General features: G+C 42.6%; 1 protein-coding gene across 3 annotated transcripts in view; it reads right to left on the bottom strand.

The window, feature by feature from the left end:
• The window catches only part of ASTN2 (astrotactin 2), an 868677-nt gene that overhangs the window by 498947 nt on the left and 349044 nt on the right, over nucleotides 1–20686 (bottom strand). For all 3 annotated transcript variants that reach the window (XM_035015962.1, XM_035015963.1, XM_035015965.1), the window contains one exon: nucleotides 14254–14400. In XM_035015962.1, coding sequence (XP_034871853.1) covers nucleotides 14254–14400 — 147 coding nt within the window. The remainder of the gene's footprint in view (nucleotides 1–14253; nucleotides 14401–20686) is intronic.

The following is a 20686-nucleotide window of genomic DNA, read 5'->3' as shown; positions in this document are numbered from 1 at the left end:
CCCTGGCCTGAATACTGCGGTAAGGCATCACCTGAAATACCACTCACACAATCAAACCTTCAGGAGAGCAGCCTTCAGAAATCTGGCAGATTAATTTTGCTCACAGAACACAGTAACATCTCTTACTAGTAATTTTAATCCAGGCAGGATCTGTACCGGTCCTAATACCATGTATTCTTCAAAGTTGCTTACGTTTTTGTTTGTTTGTTTGTTTTCATTCTTTTCCCCCTACAAACGTAGCCGAGAAGTAGGCCTCTTGTTCTTCATCTCCACACAGGAAAGCTGGTGCATGAGCATGACAATTGTAACAGCTAGCCCTCGAGTGTGTTTACTGCTGGTCAGGCTCCAGCATTTAACTACCTGCTTCATCCTTGCAAGTACAGTCGGATTCCCAGCACGTTGGCATCCCCATTTTCCAGATTAAGCTGGGCCATGGGAAAGGCGGAGTTAGGATTTGAACACCTGTATCTGTCACCGGTGTTCGTGGTCTTAACCACCACACTTCACGGCTTGGCAGAAGACATTCTTTTTTTTTTTTTTCTTTTTTAAGATTTTATTTATTTATTTGTGTGAGAGAGAATGAGAGAGAGCACATGAGAAGGGGGGGAGGGTCAGAGGGAGAAGCAGACTCCCTGCTGAGCAGGGAGCCCGATGCGGGACTCGATCCAGGGACTCCAGGATCATGACCTGAGCCGAAGGCAGTCGCTTAACCAACTGAGCCACCCAGGCGCCCTTGGCATTAGACATTCTTATTTTGATGTCTGCGGTCACCACCTTCTAGGGGATGCCGGGAAGCGGATGCCAAGCCATCTCCTTTCCCTCCTCAGCTCCTCCTTGCGGTGAGTTACTAAACAACTGTGGTTCTAGCCCTATAGGAACTCCCTTGTCTTCTCTCTCACAGCTAATGCACTAGCTCAGACATCATCATACAGACAAATTAATAGCCCCTTAACAGGTTCCTGGCCTTCTACGCTGTGGTCAGTCAGCCCACAAGCCTTTATTGAACACCCACTGAGTTATTGGAGATTTCACAGGAATAAGATAGCTGCAGGGGTTTACTGAGCATTAACTGTGTCCCACGGACTGGCCAACTGCTTCATATTCAGTCACTCAACTACCCTCCGAGGTGCTTTACTGCCATCATCCCCATTTCACAGATGAGCAGAGGCTTCGGAATTAAATAACTAGTTCAGTGTGACACAGCTAGAAAATGTCAGAGCCAAGTATCGAACCTAGGGAGTGTGGTTCTACATCTCAGACTCTTAAGCAATTTAGACATCAAATAAGCAATTGCAAATGTGCTAGGTGCACATTTTTTTAAAAAGATTTAATTTATTTATTTGACAGAGAGAGACACAGCGAGAGAGGGAACACAGGCAGGGGGAGTGGGAGAGGGAGAAGCAGGCTTCCTGCTGAGCAGGGAGCCTGATGCGGGGCTCGATCCCAGGACCTTGGGATCATGACCTGAGCCGAAGGCAGATGCTTAACGACTGAGCCACCCAGGCGACCCTGAGTGCATATTTAATAGGGAGACCTAACTTAGACAAGGAGGGTGCAATGCCAATGAAAATGAATATTAGTGAGTGCCTCCTGTTTGCCAAACATTCTGCTGAATGCTTGACAGATAGTATCTCATTTAATTTTCCTGAGAAGAAGCTATTATTATCATGCCCACTCTGTAGATTAAGACACAGGCCAGAAAGGTTAAGTAACATCTGTAGTATCAACTAGCTATTAATTCACAGAGTCAACATTTGAACCCAGATGCATCTAACTTTACAGCCTGAACTCTTAATTACCATTTTGCGTTGCCTTCTGTAAGAGCAACTGTGACCTCTACACTCCCTTGTTTAAATCCTTCAGTGGCTCCATGCCTTCTGATCACTTCCATGAGGGAAGGCCAACAAATAGACCCTGGTCTTCCCTCTGCTCCTCTCATTAGTCCCCATCATGCCCCTTGGAACCTGGGATGCTCTGGATGTTATCTGTTCTGGCCACAGCTTTCCTTATGCTGTCCTCTTTGTCTGAAACATTGTCCTTCTCGTTCTCACTCCCTCCTGGATCTCCAACAGAGCACACTCTCACTCCCAATCCTGCCCATCCAGACTCTACAGCTCCTTCCAATGGGACAAATCATCTCACTCCCTAAGGCTTTACCTGGATCTGGCAAGTGGAAAATACTCCAGGTTTCCCTGGCAACCTTGATGACTCTTGTCTATATGCCCTACCTGGTCCAGATTATGATTTGCCTTCTATTGTAGTCTTCTGCTTTATAGTTATCCTGTCACTTTAAGTAATAGGTGTGATCCCTTTGAGGATATGATTAGCATTTACTGAGCACCTGTTATGGGATATTTTCATATCACTCTCTATTTCGTCTTCACCGTTACCTTGTGAAGTAGGGGCTAAGAGCTTTACTTTTATAGATGGTGAAATTTCCTGCTCAGAGCAGTGAGGTGACTTGCCCAAGACCCACAGTTCGTAAGTAGGGAAGTGAAGACTTGAACCTGTGGTTTTCTGACTCTAAATCTCTTGTGCTTTCTCCTGTCTTGCCCTCCTTTTCCCGTCTCACCCTGCGCTGACTGTGTCCCGGAGTGTGACTTCTTACGCTGCACAGATGCTCAGCAAGGGTCAGCTGAAAGCCTTAATATCTGGATTCACCAATAAAGCCCAAATGGGAGTTAGGGTTAAAGCAGAAGAGGGAATACATGGAAAGCTCAGAGGTGCTCCGGGCTCTGGGGATCATTTAAGCTGCAGGTAAGATGCCCAGGCCTTTAGCTAAGGTTCAGAAAGTTGCCAACAGCTGCCCCCAAACCCAGGCTGTGCAGCTGCAGATATATTTGGCTTAGATCCTCCAGAGGGGTGTCTGGGGAGGAAAGCCAAACAGCGAGGCTCTGCTGGGCACTAGGGGCCTGACGGAGGGAGTGCAAAGAGGCAGGAGGGTTGTGCAGGTTTTAATTATTCCTCCCATCTCATCTCTACCCTCTGAATAGGATGCATTCTCTCCCTCCCAGACTCTTTCTGGCACCCGAGATGCTCAAGGTCCCTTGGCAGCTGAAGCTGGGAACTGGAGATGGGGAGGCATCTTTCCCACCATGGCCCGGCTCCCCACCACTTCTTTTTTCATCCCAGCAGCCTTGGGAGCCCACAGTCCCTGCCCAAGCTTGGCTGTGATTCTTCTAAGCTTTCTTCAAATGGCAACTTGTGGGCTGTGAAGGGTTTGCTCAGCTGCCTTTGCTCCCAAGATCCTTGCTCAGGGGGCTGGGTGGCCCAGACAGAGAGGCCCAGACAAGGGTCAGAAGAGATGGGGCTGCTAATGGGATGGTTGCATAAAGACTCCAGAGGCCACGTACCCAATGGGATGAGTAAAAAGGGACTTTGAATCTCACTATTTGTCATTCCACTTTTAGAATGTTAGGGCAAGGAAGAATTTTAAGTACCATCTTGTTCCCTTCCCAGATTGTGCAAGGAAAAAAAACTGAGGCCTGGAGAAGCAGAGGTTGCCAAAGTCCTGGGGAATTCATGGCAGAGCCACACCCGGAATGCAGGCATCTAATTCTCTGTCTACCACATTCTGCAGCCACTAATTTGAAATAATTTTGCTCAACCCCTTCCTGCCTGTGTGACTTTAAGGTGGTCACATAAGCTGCCTGGGCTTCAGTTTCCCTTAAACTGAAAATAGTTAGAATGCCTGGATCTCCTTCATGAGGTATTAGAATTAAATGAGATAACCCTTTGCAAGGTACGTAGCAAAGGGCCAGGCACTTAGCAGTGTTCTGTAAATGTTATCAATTATTAGTGTTGGCATTGGCTCATCATCAGGCGGCTTGACCAGCAGGGTCTCGATGCATGTACTGGAAAGAGCCCACGCCTCTCTGAGAACCTGCTATCATCCAGCACCCAACTCCAGGTAACCATCAATGGCTCTGAGTTCCAGCTGAGGTAGCACCCCTTAAGACATCCTCCCCTTAGCAGCACTCCTCATCTCCAGTTTGAGGTAGTTGGCTGCCCTTCTTCTCTGTCCCCACAGCATCCAGTACAACTCTCGAGAGAGAAAGAGAGAGAGAGAGAGAGAGGTCAGAGAGTGTGTTCTATTCATGTCTGCACCCCTGACATCTACGCATGTCCCAGACAAGGAGATGTGCAATATTTGTTGATCATGGTAAGGGAGGAAGGGATGAAGAGAGGGAAGAAAACAGACATTGTATATGAATAAGGAAGTGTTGTTACGAGCTAATTCTTAACTATTTAATTCCATCATTTTGGCCCAGCTAAGCCTCCCTAAAATCATACCTTCGACTGATGTGGCCATACCCACTAAGAGTTCTTCCCAACTCCTTTATTGTCTTTATAAATAATAATGTTATGAACAACAGAAAGGGGAAAGCACCCCATTCTCATCATCAGATGTATTCTCATAGTTGGCCAAGTGATTCCACATTCATGCCCACTAACACAATGCTTTTGGTTGGGGAAACTGAGGTGCAGGGGGGATGAATTCATATACCCAAGGTTAAAAAAAAAAAAAAGTACAACCTAGAAAGCAGAATACCTGGGAGTAGAACTCACGTCTCCTGGGTCACAGATCAATGCACTTAACCACTGCACCATGTTATCTTCTCTCTCCCAGCACTGCACCCCTGCCTCACCCCTCCACTACTCTGCAACACCAAGCCAACAAGGATGGAACATCTAACTATAATCTCAAGCTCCCTCTCATCAAAGCTCCCATCAATCACTCTCTCCTCCCCGGCACAAAGTCAAAGTGGTCTTCTGCTCACAACAGCAGAATGGAATTATTAATGAGAAGAAATGAAATTCCCCTAACCCTTTCAACAGTCCTCTGCCCCCAATTCATAGGAATGTATTTTTGGACTCAATGCGCTATCAAAACACAGAAATTAGTCTCCAATTTTGGACGTCAAACTCAGTTATCTCTTTTGTTAAGAAAGGAAATTAATAACAATTCCTCCTGGTCGAACGCCAAGCTAACATCTTTGCGCAAAGTGTCATTAAAAATCCCAACCCGACTAGCTGTTGTGATATCTTTAAAAGCCTGAACATGTTCAGCTGCTTAGAATGGTTTTCTGGGGTTTATTCTCCCTCAAGCCCCTTGTCACTTCTAACCTGGGGATCAGTTACTATTTAAAGAAGAAGTGGCTTGAAGCATTTTTTTTTCCTTCCACGGTTTTGTGGATTCAGACTTTTCTAATGAAGAGGTTTGAGGGGAAAAAAAAAGCAAGCAGATTTTACTCTAGGGGGTATTCACCGCTCCAAGCACCAGCTCCAGGCCATTGCTGAGCGAGTTGTCCATTAAGTACAAGAAGAGGGAGAAGGGAAAAAAGTTTTCACAGTTTATAATTATATTACCAGTTTCATTACAGATCTCATTTTAATTCTGACTGAAACCTAGCCTTGCCTTCTCCCTGCACTCTCTCATGTATAGTTATTAAATCTGGGTTGGAGTTCAACCTATTCTTCCTGATTTCAGCATATTAATATAGTTTATTGGTATTTCATTGCCACCTCCTCCCCCTGGGTGTTCTGAATCTCAGCTCAATTTATATTTTCCCCTCTGGCTGGGCTTCTGGATAAAGCTTGCTTCATTTTGGTGTTGGGGGGAGAAATGGGATTTTGATTGGAGTTTCTTATCTTTGGGGGTGTGAACTAAAACCATGGGGAGTGAAGATAATCACAGAAGGACAGGCAGACTCAGATGTTGGGTACCATCATTCCCCAGGCTATATCTTCTGAGGGCATCTGGATCCACCTGCCTCCCTGCCCTCCCTTCATTCATTTCACAGACACAATTTATTCTATGTCGACTGAAGCCTCTGTTAGGTTTCACAATAGGTTAGGACACAAATAAGCCGTGGCCCTTGACCTTGAGGAAATTTAAGGCTAGCTATGAAAATCACTGCATTTTTTTTTCATTTCATTTCTTTCTTTCTTTCTTTTCTCTTTTCTCTTTTTTCATTCAATGAATGCTTTTTGGTAACACAAACTCTGTTTTGGACACTGTCCTAGGTGCTGAATATAAGGAGCAAAACAAATAGTATCTCTAGCCTTATGGAGCTTACAACTTAGTGGGAGAGCCCAACACTAACTAGATAATATATAATTACCAACTGAAATAAGTGAAATCAAGGAATAGATAGAGCAGGGCTTGTGTAGAATGATTATTAGTAAGGGACCTAATAGAGGCTGGGATGTGAAAAGGGGAGGTCAATTACTTTAGGGTAAATAAATTTGTCCGGGAGAAACTAAGGAAGTGAGGAAAAATTTTTTCAAGCAGTGGAAACAACTTGTGTAAAGGCCCTGAGGCAGGAGGCAGCCAAGCTTATCTAAGGAACCCATGTAGAGACAGTGGAGTAAGTTGAAGCTGGATAGAGAGGTAGGCAGGGACCTGATCTTGCAGGGACTTAAAAGCCATGTTACGAAGTTCAGTCTTGACAACAATTATAATAAGAGGTACCTAAACAGGTTTTATGGGAAGATGCAATATGTTGAGCTTGTTCATTTTAAAATACCACTCCAGTTGAGAACAGACTGGAGGGGAGCCAGATTTAACACAGGAGGCCAGTTCTTAGGACCATGGCAGTTGTTTCAACAACACATTCATAACAATAACAGTGATGAAAGGTAGACTGCAGGGTTATTAAAAAGGCACAAATACAGTTCTATGTAGTTTTCAAGGAAGGAGAGATTATTTCCGACTGGAGCTTTCTTTGAAGAAGTTTTGGGAGTTTTGCTAAAGAAGGTTTTCTGGAGGAAGGAGAAAATTAAGTTAGGCCTTAGAGATGGGAGGGTTGCAGTATATGGAAATTAGGAAGGGTACTCCTGGTGGAGAGCAACATTTAAGCAAACACACAGAGGGAGGAAGAGACAAGGCAAGGTAGCCTATCTGCCATAAAAGCATGGAATGTGTGCAAAGCAGTGAAGGACAAACAAGGCAGAGACCCTGCTGTAGAGAACTTTTATACCTGAATACATTCTATGGTGCTCCAAGGTCTACAATCAGCACTGAACATTTTAAAACAAAACCCCAGATCATGCCAGAGAACAGAGGGTCCAAGGAACTACACTCTTTAGACAAGTGTCTTTGCAGTTTGTGACTAAGCAGCCACCTTCAGTGTGGTGTAATTTTTCCTTCTAAGAGTTGAAAATACTCCTTCCATGTATTCAAATCACTGCAAACTAGCTCTGAAGCCAATTATAACCTAATTCTTCATTAAAGGCATAAAGCTACATATTAGCTCACTTTCTTGGGTTGAAAGACATGAAGTAGGGGTGAAAGCAAGTATAGACTGTGACTCACTCACTATACAATTTTTGTGTCCAAAAGCAGCTACCCATATGGCTTATTAATAAGCTAGGCCAACCTAATGATGGATATTTTCACTTCAGGATTTCATAAGCTGGTAAGGAACCCTCAGACCCCAAATTCCTCAGTCATAGAAAACAAAGAGGATTTGCATATCACCTAGTCTAGCCCAAAAGACAATGCTAACAACTCGATCTTAACAAATAAATATTTTGGCATGAATATTTTGATGCAATGAACATATAATAACATAAACCACTGTGTGTCTGTGCATGCATGTATGTATGTATATATTTAGCCAAGTACCATATTCAAGAGATGCCCCTAGCCTTCACTCATTTCTGAGTTTTATTCCATTTCTGAGCCTAGGCAAAGAATGGGTGACATCCAGGGATGAGGTAGTAAAGAATAAACAAACACACTGTGAATGTCCTAAAAAATTAAGTGTTTTTAAAATTTATATTCTGATAAAATGGCTCTGAATCAAAATATCATGTACCCAAGTCAACTTGACTTTTTCTTCTATGGCTTCACAGAAATGTGGTCATCTCTTCTCAGGAAATTTCCTATGATGGGGAACTCCTTACCTTGCAATGACCCCCTTCCAATATTAAACAAAAATGATCACAACTACTAACATTTATACGATTCATTGAGCCATTACCAGGTCTCCAGAACAGAGCTAAAAGCTTTATGAGCATTATTTCATTTATTCATCACAATAACTCTATGAGATATTGCTATTATTCCCACTTTATAGATAATGAGGTTGAAGCTCAGAAAGTGAAGACATTTTCAGACTAAGGATCAATTTTATCTCATCTCTGACCATCCTCATCACCCAGCTAACTCTAATTTTGCTTCCTGGGGACTTCCAAGCCTGTCCCACTTTTCAAGATAAATAATAATGACTATGGTCATATTTGTCAAAGAGTGGAGCATGGAAGGATCTTGGACCAGGGGTTCAGGTAGACTTGGGCTCTCATACCTTGCTTCACTTCTGTGTCAATCTGGCCAAATCACTTAACATCTCTGAGACCTACCTCCCATGTATGCAAAATGGGGATGCTAAATGCTGCCTCACAGTTCTGTTATAAGACTTAAATGAGTAAATAATTCCATGAAAGTATATGAACACTGCCATATTTATAACAGACTTAATAATATTAGGTTCACTTTTTGTTTGGTTTCCTTCAACTCTTCTTATAGAATGATTCTCCTCTACCCTTTCCTTAAGAGGTCATTAGGTATCCACAATGTTTTTGCAGTCTCAACTATAAAGCCTCTCCTTTGGACAACTTCCAATATATTACTCACCCTCTCAAAGCATGACTCCCGGAACAGAACAGAATATAACAGAGAATTCTAGGTGTAGTGTTATTTGTCTATACTAGATTGGAGCCATCTCACTCACTTAATCTAAACAACTTATTCCTTTAAAAGTTGTCTCTTCTGAGGCACCTGGGTGGCTCAGATGGTTAAGTATCTGACTCTTGATTTTGGCTCAGGTCATGATCTCAGGGTTGTGAGATTCTCTCTCGGAAAAAAAAAAAAAGCTGTATCTTCTACTGCCTTACTGTAGGGCCACAATATTGGGTAAATACATCCTGACTTATACTGGAAGCCTCAAGGATTGCACAAACCAACATCTCAAATAAGATAAGCTTTTAAAATTAACCAATAGCCACTCATCCATAATGCCACCTACATGACAATTTGGATGAAACCCAAACCCATGTAACCAGGGCTGGTTTGTTATAAAACTCATAAAGGGCCATTAATATTGTATTTGGTATTATGGACAACCATTGGAGCTAAAGCATGAGGCAGCTCTATTAATATGACATTGATAAAATCAAAGATGGCAGAAACTAAAGCCCCTTAGAGGAACCCAAGGGGTCTCAAGGAGTTATTACATCTGTTGAATGGAAAAAAGTAACATTTACAGAGATATTAATGTATTAAGCAGCTCTCCAACTTCTGTTAATTGATCACAGAGTTCTCATTAAGAATATTAATACTTGGGCTCCACCCCTAGAGAATGTGATTCACTAGTTCTAAGGCTCATCAGCCCAAATCACCCAAATGCGGATGACTTACAGACCACAGCTGAAAAAACAGCTAAATTCAGTAATTTTGGACACAGACCTAGTCCATGTCTTCACTGTGTACTTAGCAGGGCAAAAAGCTTCTACTGGCCTTGAGAAGACCCAGACAAAGAAGGGGTGATATTTGCCAAGGGTTTGGATGCGGGCTGTTAGGATTTATTGCTCATGCCAACTGTTGTCTGGACAAGTGCTACATTGTGCTGACCTTTACCTATAATGGACAGTAAGCATCAAGTATAACACGAGTGCAGGATTCATTTTTTTTCCTGAAGACCAGCCTCAGTACTCAACTCCCCTCCTCATGTTTCAGCACCATGGACAGCTCAATACACAGTGTTGTATGAGCGCTCTCTAAGGACTGGCAGATCAGTAGCTTACGGTTTCTGGGGAAGATGAGAAAAATGAGCGCTGTCTTGGCCAAGGTCCTTGGGTGGCTTTGTCTCAATGGAGTCCTTCCCATTTTATGGGGGCTGCTTTCATCCTGATAGTCCTTATTATGATATTGTTTATAACTCAGCCAGTGGCCTTAGATGGGGGCCTGTATTATGATATGGGGAAATAGATATATATATATATATTTAGTGATTATATAATCATTGAATTGTACACTTTCATTCTGTTTTCTTTACTGTATTTATGCTATATATCAATGAATTTACAAATATTAATGCCAACTGATAATAAGGGCTCAGGAAAATAGACATCAGCGTCACTTCTCCTCTTGCCTTCCTGCATAACATCCTTGGATCTCCAGAAATCAGAGCTACAAATCCCACTAGTCCAATTCATATAAATCGTTCTTTGTTAGGCTCTGTTCCACCCCCATATAAACTGGATTCCACCCTTTTTCAAGTCCTAGCTTTCTTATCTGTCAAATGGGTATAATAAAGATCACGTTGGAGAGCTGCTGGGGGAATGGAATGTACAATACACAAAGATTATCCACCCACAGGAGGCACTGGGATCATGCTGGGAAGGTCTGCTTGCGGAGAACTATTAGACAGCCATCTACCTGACTTTAAGTATTCATTGCTCTCAGGATTCCTGCTGATCCCCAGAAGAATCATAGTAGAATCTGTTAGATTCTATTAGAATCTACTAGAAGAATCTCATTTATTTAGTTTCTTATGCCTTCTTGTCCTGCCATGTACCAGCTTCTGATGTCTCTTCCTTTATGGATAATTTTAGGAATACGAGTAATAACTACTGCGATTTATTGAGCAATCACAATTTTTTAGATATTTTACTGGTATTTTATACACATGATGCCATTCAATCTTTTCAAAATAATCTTCATTTTACAGATGAGAAAAATTGAGACTCAGGGAGCTTAACTGACTCTCCTATATTTCATAGCAATTAAATAAGGAAACTGAGATTTGAACCTAAACATACTTATTTCAAAGGACATATTCCTAACCAAAACAATGCAGTATGTAGGGGAAAGGGGTTCCATTAAACCTTGAGACTGAGACCCTTTGGACTAGGTCCCCTAGTATTGCCTGTCATGTTTGCACTCTCTAGTACTTATACACTCCATGGTCATTTTCAATTATCCTTGATCTATATGCTCTCTGCCTTAGTTTTCCATGATTCAGTCTCCCCTTTCTTCATAGCGATCTTATAGAAGAATCCCATAGAATCATTCATAGGTCTACTTTAATTCAAGTTTAATTCATTCAACACATATTTACTGAGCATCCACCATGGACCAGGAAGTGTGCTTGTCATCATGGATACGATATCTCTCCCAGAAGACACAACTCCTGCCCTCACAGAGTTTCTAGTCTAGAGGCAGAAACAGACAACTCTACAGGAAGTTTTAAAGTTTTAAATTTATGATATAGGACAGAATAAGGACCACCGAGAAAGGACACCTTTTAATTCACCACATTTTTGTCTATCTTTCCAAGCCATCACCAATTTGGGAGTTTTCTTGGGTGATCCCTTGATTTTGCAATTTCCCAACTACATGTTATCTAAAAATCTGATAAATGTTGAATTGTAGGCTTCATAATAATCCAATGAGATAAGTATTATTATGATACCCACTTTATAGATGCAGAGACTGAGGCTCAGAGGGATAAGTCTTTCACTTAACTATAGAAATGGCAGTTAACATAACTATTTGAATTCATATTTGTATTATTCTATAGCCTCTACTGTTAGCCATTAAATTATTTGCCATGACTCTGAACAGGTTACTTAAGACTCTCAGGAGCTCTATTTCTACATGCATGAAAATATTCAAAATTTAAACGTTGCTAAGGCCTATCATTCCACAGTTAAAGAGTAGGGACTGGTAAAGCTAAAATAAGGTCACATGCCTTCAATATGGCCAAAATTTGTCCCTTTGGTTTTTCCAAACTCATTGTTCATCACTCTTAGTCTTTCATCTCCATATGCCAACCACACCCAAGTTCTGGCAATTCTTCCAATCCCAGTCTTCATCAGCCTATATGACTTAGATACTTCTGTAAATTTGGTTCCTTCTGCCTCCCACTACTATCCCTCTGGTTTCTCACACTCACAGTTTTGCCTGTTATATGTGCACATACGATTTGATAGGAATGAACCAAAATATTGTGCTTAGGTGAGAAAATCCACTGCATGTATACAGAATGAGAAATACTGAACTTATTTGCAGTTCAGGTGAAACACAAGTAGAGGCTAGATCACATGGTGAAATGGGAGCACTCACAGGAGGCATTAATAGAAGTCTGAGTGTTTCAGAGAAAGGAGGTAAAAGTTCCACTTTGGATAAAACATACTGAAGGGACTGGTGCCAAGTTCTGAACATGAACTTAAAAATTAAAGATTCAAATCAAAACCACATAGAGATACCACCTTACACCAGTTGGAATGGCAAAAATTGACAAGGCAAGGGGTGCCTGGGTGGCTCAGTCGGTTAAGCGGCTACCTTCGGCTCAGGTCATGATCCCAGGGTCCTGGGATCAAGCCCCTTATTGGGCTCCCAGCTCAGCGAGGAGCCTGCTTCTCCCTCTCCCTCTGCCTGCAGCTCTGCCTGCTTGTGCTCTCTCTCTATCTCTCTGTCAAATAAATAAAAAAATCTTTAAAAAAAAAAATTGACAAGGCAAGAAACAACAAATCTTGGAGAGGTTGTGGAGAAAGGGGAATCCTCTGACACTGTTGGTGGGAATGCAAGTTGGTACAGCCACTTTGGAAAACAGTGTGGAGGTTCCTCAAAAAATTTAAAATATAGCAGCAATTGCACTACTGGGTATTTACCCCAAAGACACAGATGTAGCGAAAAGAAGGGCCACATGCACCCCAATGTTCATAGCAGCAATGCCTGCAATAACCAAACTGTGGAAGGAGCCGAGATGCCCTTCAACAGACAATGGATAAAGAAGATGTGGTCCATATATACAATGGAATATTACTCAGCCATCAGAAAGGATGAATACCCAACATTTGCATCAACATGGATGGAACTGGAGGAGATTATGCTGAGTAAAATATGTCAGGCAGAGAAAGATAATTATCATATGGTTTCACTTATTTGTGGAACATAAGGAATAACATGGAGGACATTAGGAGAAGGAAGGGAAAAATGAAAGGGGAGAAATCGGAGGGGGAGACGAACCATGAGAGACTATGGACTCCAGGAAACAAACTGAGGGTTTCAGAGGGGAGAAGGGTGGGGGGATGGGTTAGCCTGGTGATGGGTATTAAGGAGGGCACGTATTGCATGGAGCACTGGTTGTTATATGCAAACAATGAATCATGGAACACTACATCAAAAACTAATGATGTACTGTATGGTGACTAACATAACATAATAAAAAATTAAAAATAAAGATAAAAATGAGTTACATTGAGGTGAGTTGACAAATATTGAGCAGGGATCTCAAAAAACATTCAATATATATCCAGTTGGAAAAAGTTTTAAACAAATAATGGTACTAATATGGTGCCAGAAGTCCGATGAGTGGTAACCTCTGGGATGGCATTAACGGGGAGGGAGCATAAGGAAGCTGAAAGGTGCTGGGAATGCTGTATGGTTTAATCTGGGTGGATGCTTACATAAAAATTCATTAAGCTGCATACTTAATATGTCTTCTTCATTGTATTTCTGATAACCTTCATACACGTAAAAATAGGAATGCCAAGCACTTGGACAAGCATTTGAGGAAATAGGTGGCATCACATCCTGCTGGAGTATGTAAAGTGGAACAACTTTCTGGAGGGCACACTTTAACAATAGATCTCAAGCACCTTAATCAGTTTCTTGGGCCATGCTTTGCAAGTGATTATAGTGACTACAGTGTCTCATTAATTCAAATTAATTGGGTGAAGAGTAGGATATAGCACACTTACATGTACTTATAGTACATTTACAGGGAATGAGATGTGAGTATTCTCCAGGATATTCAGGAAATTCCAACAAAGCTCATATGATCTTGTCTGTCATATTTTTTAATTAGCAAATAGTATTTTGGGGGGATATTTTTAATTAGGAATAGGATTCAGAAGCATAATAGAAACAGCAGGTTGTCTGAAGTAGCTCAATCTTACTGCACTCACATTTGAATTCTTCCTTCATTTAACAAATCTTATCCTTGCCCATGGCAAAAAGCAGTCTGTAGTTCCATTCAAATAATCCAGGATTCCAAATCATAAGGGTCTTTTCAAGGCCTTTGAATTTGGATGCTCCCTTTTTTTCTTTCTTTCTTTTTCTTTTTCCTTTTTTTTTTTGTAATCTAATTGTGAAGTTGGGCAATGCATGGAGGACATTTGACCAGATGGGGGTGTAAGGTGATGAGCAGGTATGGGGCATCTTTTATGCTTGCTTCTTACCGTCTGCAATGAAGTGCTCAGGCACATGCAGAGTCACCTTCACGGTGAGTGGACAGGACATCTGACTGCCACACACCATGGCCAGGATGCAGGAGCTCACAGCAATCAGCGTCAAGGCTGTCTTGTTCACTGGGCTTTTTAGCAAACCTAATAACAAAAATACACACAAAGATACATTAAGTCCATGAGGTGAGAAAATAGGGATAGCATGGAATTTGGGAATCCTGCTCTTTTCCAAATGGGAAGCTGGGAAAAGAAACCGTATTTTCCAACTTCTGTGCTTGCCATGACATCTCAGCAGCCCTTGTTGGGTCTCAACAAGCCTATATGGGTCTCAATAAGCCTATATGAAGGCTTATTACACCCTTCATATAGATGAAAGAAACAAGCTTCATGAAAACTGTGGAAATTCTCCCTCCTGGTCATTCTTGGTAATTATTTAGATGACATTAAACTCTCTACTGGCTTTAGAAGCAAGTAGGAAGAAGTGAGAAGTGTTGAATTCATTGAGCCTAGAGGAATGAGCATGGGCTTTGGAGTTTGACCACCGTGGGTTCAACTTTGAGCTTTAGCCCTCATTGGTTGTGTGACCTGTTTCGTTCTGTGAACCTCAGTTTTCGTACATGTATGATGAGAATAGTAAGAAACAGCTTACAGGTTGTTGTGATGATTACATGGCATAGTGTATACACAACATCTGTCATCTAACTTGGTTTCACAGAATGGTGGAAGCTTATCAGTTCAAATTAATTTCACAGGCTTTTACTGAGCACCTACTATGTAGACACACATAGAGCAGGAACAGAATAGTTTCGGATCTTCAGAAGCTTGCAGGCTAGGGGGCAAAGGCAGGTTTATCCACAGCTAGTTAGAATCCAAGGCAAGTTGTCTTAAGAACTGATAGAGAGGGCACAGGATGGGGAGGGGAGTTTTGCATGGGAAAATTAAAGACAATTTAATGGATGCAGTAGAATGAGTAGATTGGATGTGTGTGGCCAGCAGAGCACTGGGCCAGCAAAGAAATCCTGCGGACTGTGTCCTAAGCCCCCACTGGGTCTCATTCTTTAGCCCTTGTTATTCACATCAACTTTCAAGGTTTTGATTACTATTTTTAGAGCAATGGCTCCCAAATTTCTATCACCCATGAGGCTCTTTTTTTGGGCAAATCTTTATGCCCAAACCTGCCAGACATCTCCCTATGGAAGTCCCAAGGACGTGGCATAAACATGTTTGAAACTGGACACGTTATCTTCTCTTTAAACCTGTGCTGCCCCCTCCACCTCCTCCTCCTGGGCTCCCCAACTTACTGAAAACACCACCATTCACCTAGATGTCCTTCACTCTTCTGTTTTCTTCCTTTATAGCATCTGCACAGCCAGACAGTCCTGTTTCTTCTGTGTCCTTAGCATTTTCACCTCTCTCCCCTCATCTCTTCTATTGTCTGTTTGCTTGTCAAATGAACGAGGTATGGGCACAGCTTCCCATCCCATTCCCTGCTGGAACCCCTCTAGCTGTTTTATAGCATCTGGGCACAGGATGCCATCCACGCTCATCAGCCTGGCATCCGAGGTCTTTCATGGTGGGTCTCTGCACTCATGCCTCCTGGTGGTCTCCCCTCCCTGCCCCAGGGGCAGGCAGAGCTGTCTAACCGCAGGGCCACCCCAGTCAACACTTCATCATGCTAACGTTATCATTGGCATTATTTCTTTTGCATAGAAATCCACTTGTTTCCTTGTCCCTCATCACTCATTGAGATTAACCACAAATGTAGATTCCTCTCTCTCTAAGCAAACAAACAGCCCACATTTGTTGTGTCTCTCAAAATATCCTATTCAAACAGTAGATTCTAGTAACTAGATGGCAAACTCCTTGAGGGCAGGCACCATGTCCTTTGCTTACCATGGTATCCCAATGCCTAGCACAGTGTCTGGGACATGGTAGAATCTCAATAAATGCATCCAAACTTCCAGGGATGAGAGTAACATATCAGTAAGCAGACACAGGTGCTGACCGGTCAAAAAGCATGCCAAACATAAACAAGCAACATTGCCAGGCTGGTGGATCTCAATGGAGCAAGAACCCTATATGGACAGCTGACTTTGGATTTTTTGTATGGATATTTCTTTTTCTTAATAAATAGCGAACTTTTTAAGATTTTATTTATTTATTTGTCAGAGAGAGAGAGCACAAGCAGGGGGAGTGGCAGGCAGAGCAGGCAGAGGGAGAAACAGGCTCCCTGCTAAGCAGGGAGCCTGATGTGGGACTCGACTCCAGGACCCTGGGATCATGACCCGAGCTATCCAGGCATCCCCAAACAGTGAGCTTCTTGAAGGAAGGGATCCCATCTTCACCATCTTTACATTTCTAACTAAGCTCACTGCCTGGAACCTAGAAATTCCTTAATTTAAGAATAGCATCCTGATCTTTACTGCTAGTCCTAGGACAAGGCATAGCTTATGGTAGAGACTATACATCTCTTTGTGGTTGCTGTATTTGTTGAATATTTGTTAAATGGAATAGCAAATAAAATTTAAAAAGTTGGTCCGGGTGTCAGGTGGATTGGAAATCCCCAAGCCTAAAATGACCACCAAAAAATGGGGAACACATTTCCTTTCTCCTCTGGGAACCACAAAAAGCTGTTTCAAACTCTGAAATATAAACAGTTTAGTAACTAAATAACATATGCAAGCTAACATCGAAGTTTTCTCCTAGAAAGGGTATGGACTAGGAGTTGTTGCTTTGTATAAGTCTTTCCTTAAAAAGTCAACATATTACCCCACACCTAGATACTTAACAAAACCCCCACAAAGAAGTCAGCAGCAGAGCTGAATTTCCACTCGAGATTCTAAGGAGTCTGTTCTAAGGGGATGAACATGTAAGGATGAGTCCAGCATGAACACATTCTTGGGAAGCTGACCCAGAGAGTGAGATGTGGAAGGTAGAGGCTCCCGGCATTGGGGAGGCGGGTGCCCTGAATGGACACTTGCACCCTTTGGGGTTCCGGGAAGGCATCTCTCAGACTTGGCCCATACAGCAGCAGAAGTGGAATGTGACCAAGACATTCCTTTCACTAACCAGCTACAAGAAACGCCATGTAGGCTCCACAGGGTTGGTTTCTGGTTGGGAGAAGAGGCATGAGGGGCAGGTGTGGGATTGCTCACACTATCTCCCTGGACTCACGCTGACCTAGCTGTCCTATGTCCTATGTCATTTATTTTTTTTTTTAAAGATTTTATTTATTTATTTGAGAGAGAGAGAATGAGAGACAGCATGAGAAGGAGGAAAGTCAGAGGGAGAAGCAGACTCCCCGCCAAGCAGGGAACCCGATGCGGGACTCGATCCCAGGACTCCAGGATCATGACCTGAGCCGAAGGCAGTCGCTTAACCAACTGAGCCACCCAGGCGCCCTGTCCTATGTCATTTAAACCTTCACAGTCACCGACAGTCTATTAAGAGTCAGTGGGGTAGGGAGTGACGTCACGTTAGTGTATTGCCTCTCAGTTTTCTCATCTGGAAAATAGGAATAAGACAACGCATCCTTTAAGAGCATGGTAAGAGCTAAATGAGACAGCAAATGTCAAATGCCTAGCACAGTTTTTGGCACATGGCAGGCCCTTGGTAAATAAATGACCATTTCCAAGCCAAGTATCAGTATTTATCTAATCATCGATGGCAGAAGCCAGGACTCATTTACTTCTTTGTCCAACAGATTATCAGAATGTATTAGGAATTGAATTATTCTTTAAGGAACTGAAGACAAAAAGAGTGGATAGTAAGGGAGAGTCAGAAGAAGAGGGAAGAAATGGAAGGGAGAATGTGAATGAACAGTGTCCTGGGGTAGCCATTTACTCAGTGAATGCCTGAGTCACCATGGTTGTCTCTGAAGTCCAGGAAGAAGAAAGCATGCAGGTCAAGTCTGCACTTAGGCCAGATGCCTGTGGAGCCGCCCATGGGGCTTGGGGAGTTTCCATGGCAACTAGATCTGGCAGAAACTTCACAGTGGAACTCAAACAGAGGTGACTTAAGAGTTCCTGGCCCAGGGAACTGATCATCAGCATTTAGCTCTGAGTAGAAGCTGTAGACAGCAGCAAGGGAGAAAATATCTCTCTCCAAAAACCTACCTCCTTCTCATCCAGGCTCTGTATTGCATTGTAGGACGCAGAGATAGGGAAGAGAACCTCCATTTGCAGAATGCTTACTATGATCCAGGGACTACGCCTAGCACTCACATCTATCCATCTATCCATTCAACCAATTTTGACTGAACATCACCTTTTTCTCCATACTGTTCTAGGAAAAGAGGAAATGACAGTGAACAAAACCAATGTCCTTGAAGCTTACATTTTAGTGGAGAATTACCTCATTTAATTCTTAAGGAACTGTTACTACTATCCCCATTTTACATAGGAACAGAGGGAAAAAACAACCAAATGACTAAGGTCACCCAACTTGTATGAGGCAGAGGAGAGATTAGAACCAGTTCTTTCCATCCTCTCCCCCATATCATATTACCTTCCACCTCATTCCAGAACAAAGTCCCACAATGGCATCGTGTAGTTGCAGAAGGAGCATGGCCTCTGAAGCTGGACAAGGCTGTGTTCAAGTTCTGGCTTAACCACAACATCTCCATGGGATGCTTGCCAGTTGATCTAACCCTAATAAGACAAAATATTCCCACCTGAAAAATGGCAAGAGTGCTCTTCTTTCAGAGCTGATTGGAGGACAAAAGATAATACATGCAATTGGCCAAAAAAAAAAAAAAATCAACAAATGATATCTCAGATCAATAAATGATAGCTCCAGACCACAATATGAGCATCGTCAGATGGCTAGGGTCACAGTTATGCCTGTATCACATCCCGGGTCCTAGCTCCCTCCCTGTCACTTGCAAGAGAGAGAGAGAGAGCTGTGCTGTAGGAATAGAATTACACCAGGGCGTATTGATTGCTGGAACCGGAGAAAGTTAATAATCTAATTTCCCTTTCATTTCCCCTCCCTCTTACCCCTCAACTCCTCTCATGGCAACAGAGAATGGCATAAAACGCATTGCTTGAGAAATTCGACTGGAGATAACTCGGCACTGTTGATCCACACACTGCCTATAATTTGGGGTTTGATTGATTCTCAGTTTGGAGATGCCAGGTTGGGAGAAGAAAATCAAACTTAAGCTAAATTTGGAATTGAATCAATCACACTTTACAATGAAGAAAACAGATCTAACCTCATCAGACCACTGTGTGCTGAAAACTTAAAGCAGCCATAGCTCCACTGATTCCTTCCTCCTGATATCTCTGGGGGACAAGAGATCGGGTCCCCAGCTGTGAAGTCATTTCTTCCTTCAAATGGCATATGGGGTTGGGGTGAGAGACAAAGATTCTAGGAGTCCAGGAAATTAGGGTGGAGGAGCCCAAAAGGTAGAAAAGCCACTCAGAATAGGAGGAAGAGGCTGGGTTTGGGTTTTATTTATTTATTTATTTATTTATTTATTTATTTTTAAGATTTTATTTATTTATTTGACAGAGAGAGAGAGCACAACCAGGGGGAGAAGCAGAGGGAGAAGCAGGCCCCCTGCCGAGCAGGGAGCCTGATGCGGGGCTCGATCTTAGGACCCTGGGATCATGACCTGAGCCGAAGGCAGTTACTTAACCACCTGAGTCACCCAGGCGCCCCTGGGTTTGGGTTTTAAACATAGAGATTGAAATCTAGACTCTTCCATTTAATAGCTAACTGTGGCAAGTTACCTATTCTCTTAGAACCTCAGTGTTCTGATCTATGAAATGGCAATTATAACCCGTAACTGGTGGAGAAGTATTTAGATGAAACGGGAGGTCATAATTGTAATGCTCAGCACACATACTTTACCTTTCCTTCTCATTTCTTCGAACCCCCACTGCCTGCAGATATCAGCAGGACATATGGCTCTTTGGCTCAAGCTGGAATTCTGGCTCTTACACTTAGCTGCTGGCCCCCATGAGCAAGTCACCTTACTCCTCTAAGCCTCAGTGACCTTATCTGAGAATTAGCTCATTCAATAAGTAGTTACTTAATGTGTGTCTAATATGCCAGACCTCATATTTTGTGCCCTATTATTTCCAGTGTCTATAAGTGTGTCTGAATATATTAGGTGCTCAAAAAACATCAATTTAATGAGTGAGTGAATGAGTGAGTGAATGAATGAATGAATGCTTAAATATTGTTCTCCTTTCTACCAAGAGGTTGTTAGTAACTGAAATATTGCTACTAGTTCTTTTTTAGTCAAATGTATTCATTCACTCTCTTTGGCAATGATTGGTCCCCCACCCCCACCCCCACCCCAAACCTCTCGAGGAAGAAATTATACAAAAAGCCATTGAGAGGCTGCTAATCCCCCTGCACATCAGGGTGACCACTGCGCATTGCTGGTGTCCCCATGAACCTCACTGAGTGCCTCAGG

The sequence above is a fragment of the Mirounga leonina genome, unplaced genomic scaffold (assembly GCF_011800145.1).
Source record: "Mirounga leonina isolate KUSES-001 unplaced genomic scaffold, KU_Mleo_1.0 Mir_170, whole genome shotgun sequence".
NCBI classification, from domain to species: Eukaryota; Metazoa; Chordata; class Mammalia; order Carnivora; family Phocidae; genus Mirounga; species Mirounga leonina.
The sequence above is the reverse complement of the archived record's forward strand: the minus strand, read 5'-3'. Positions and strand labels throughout refer to the sequence as shown.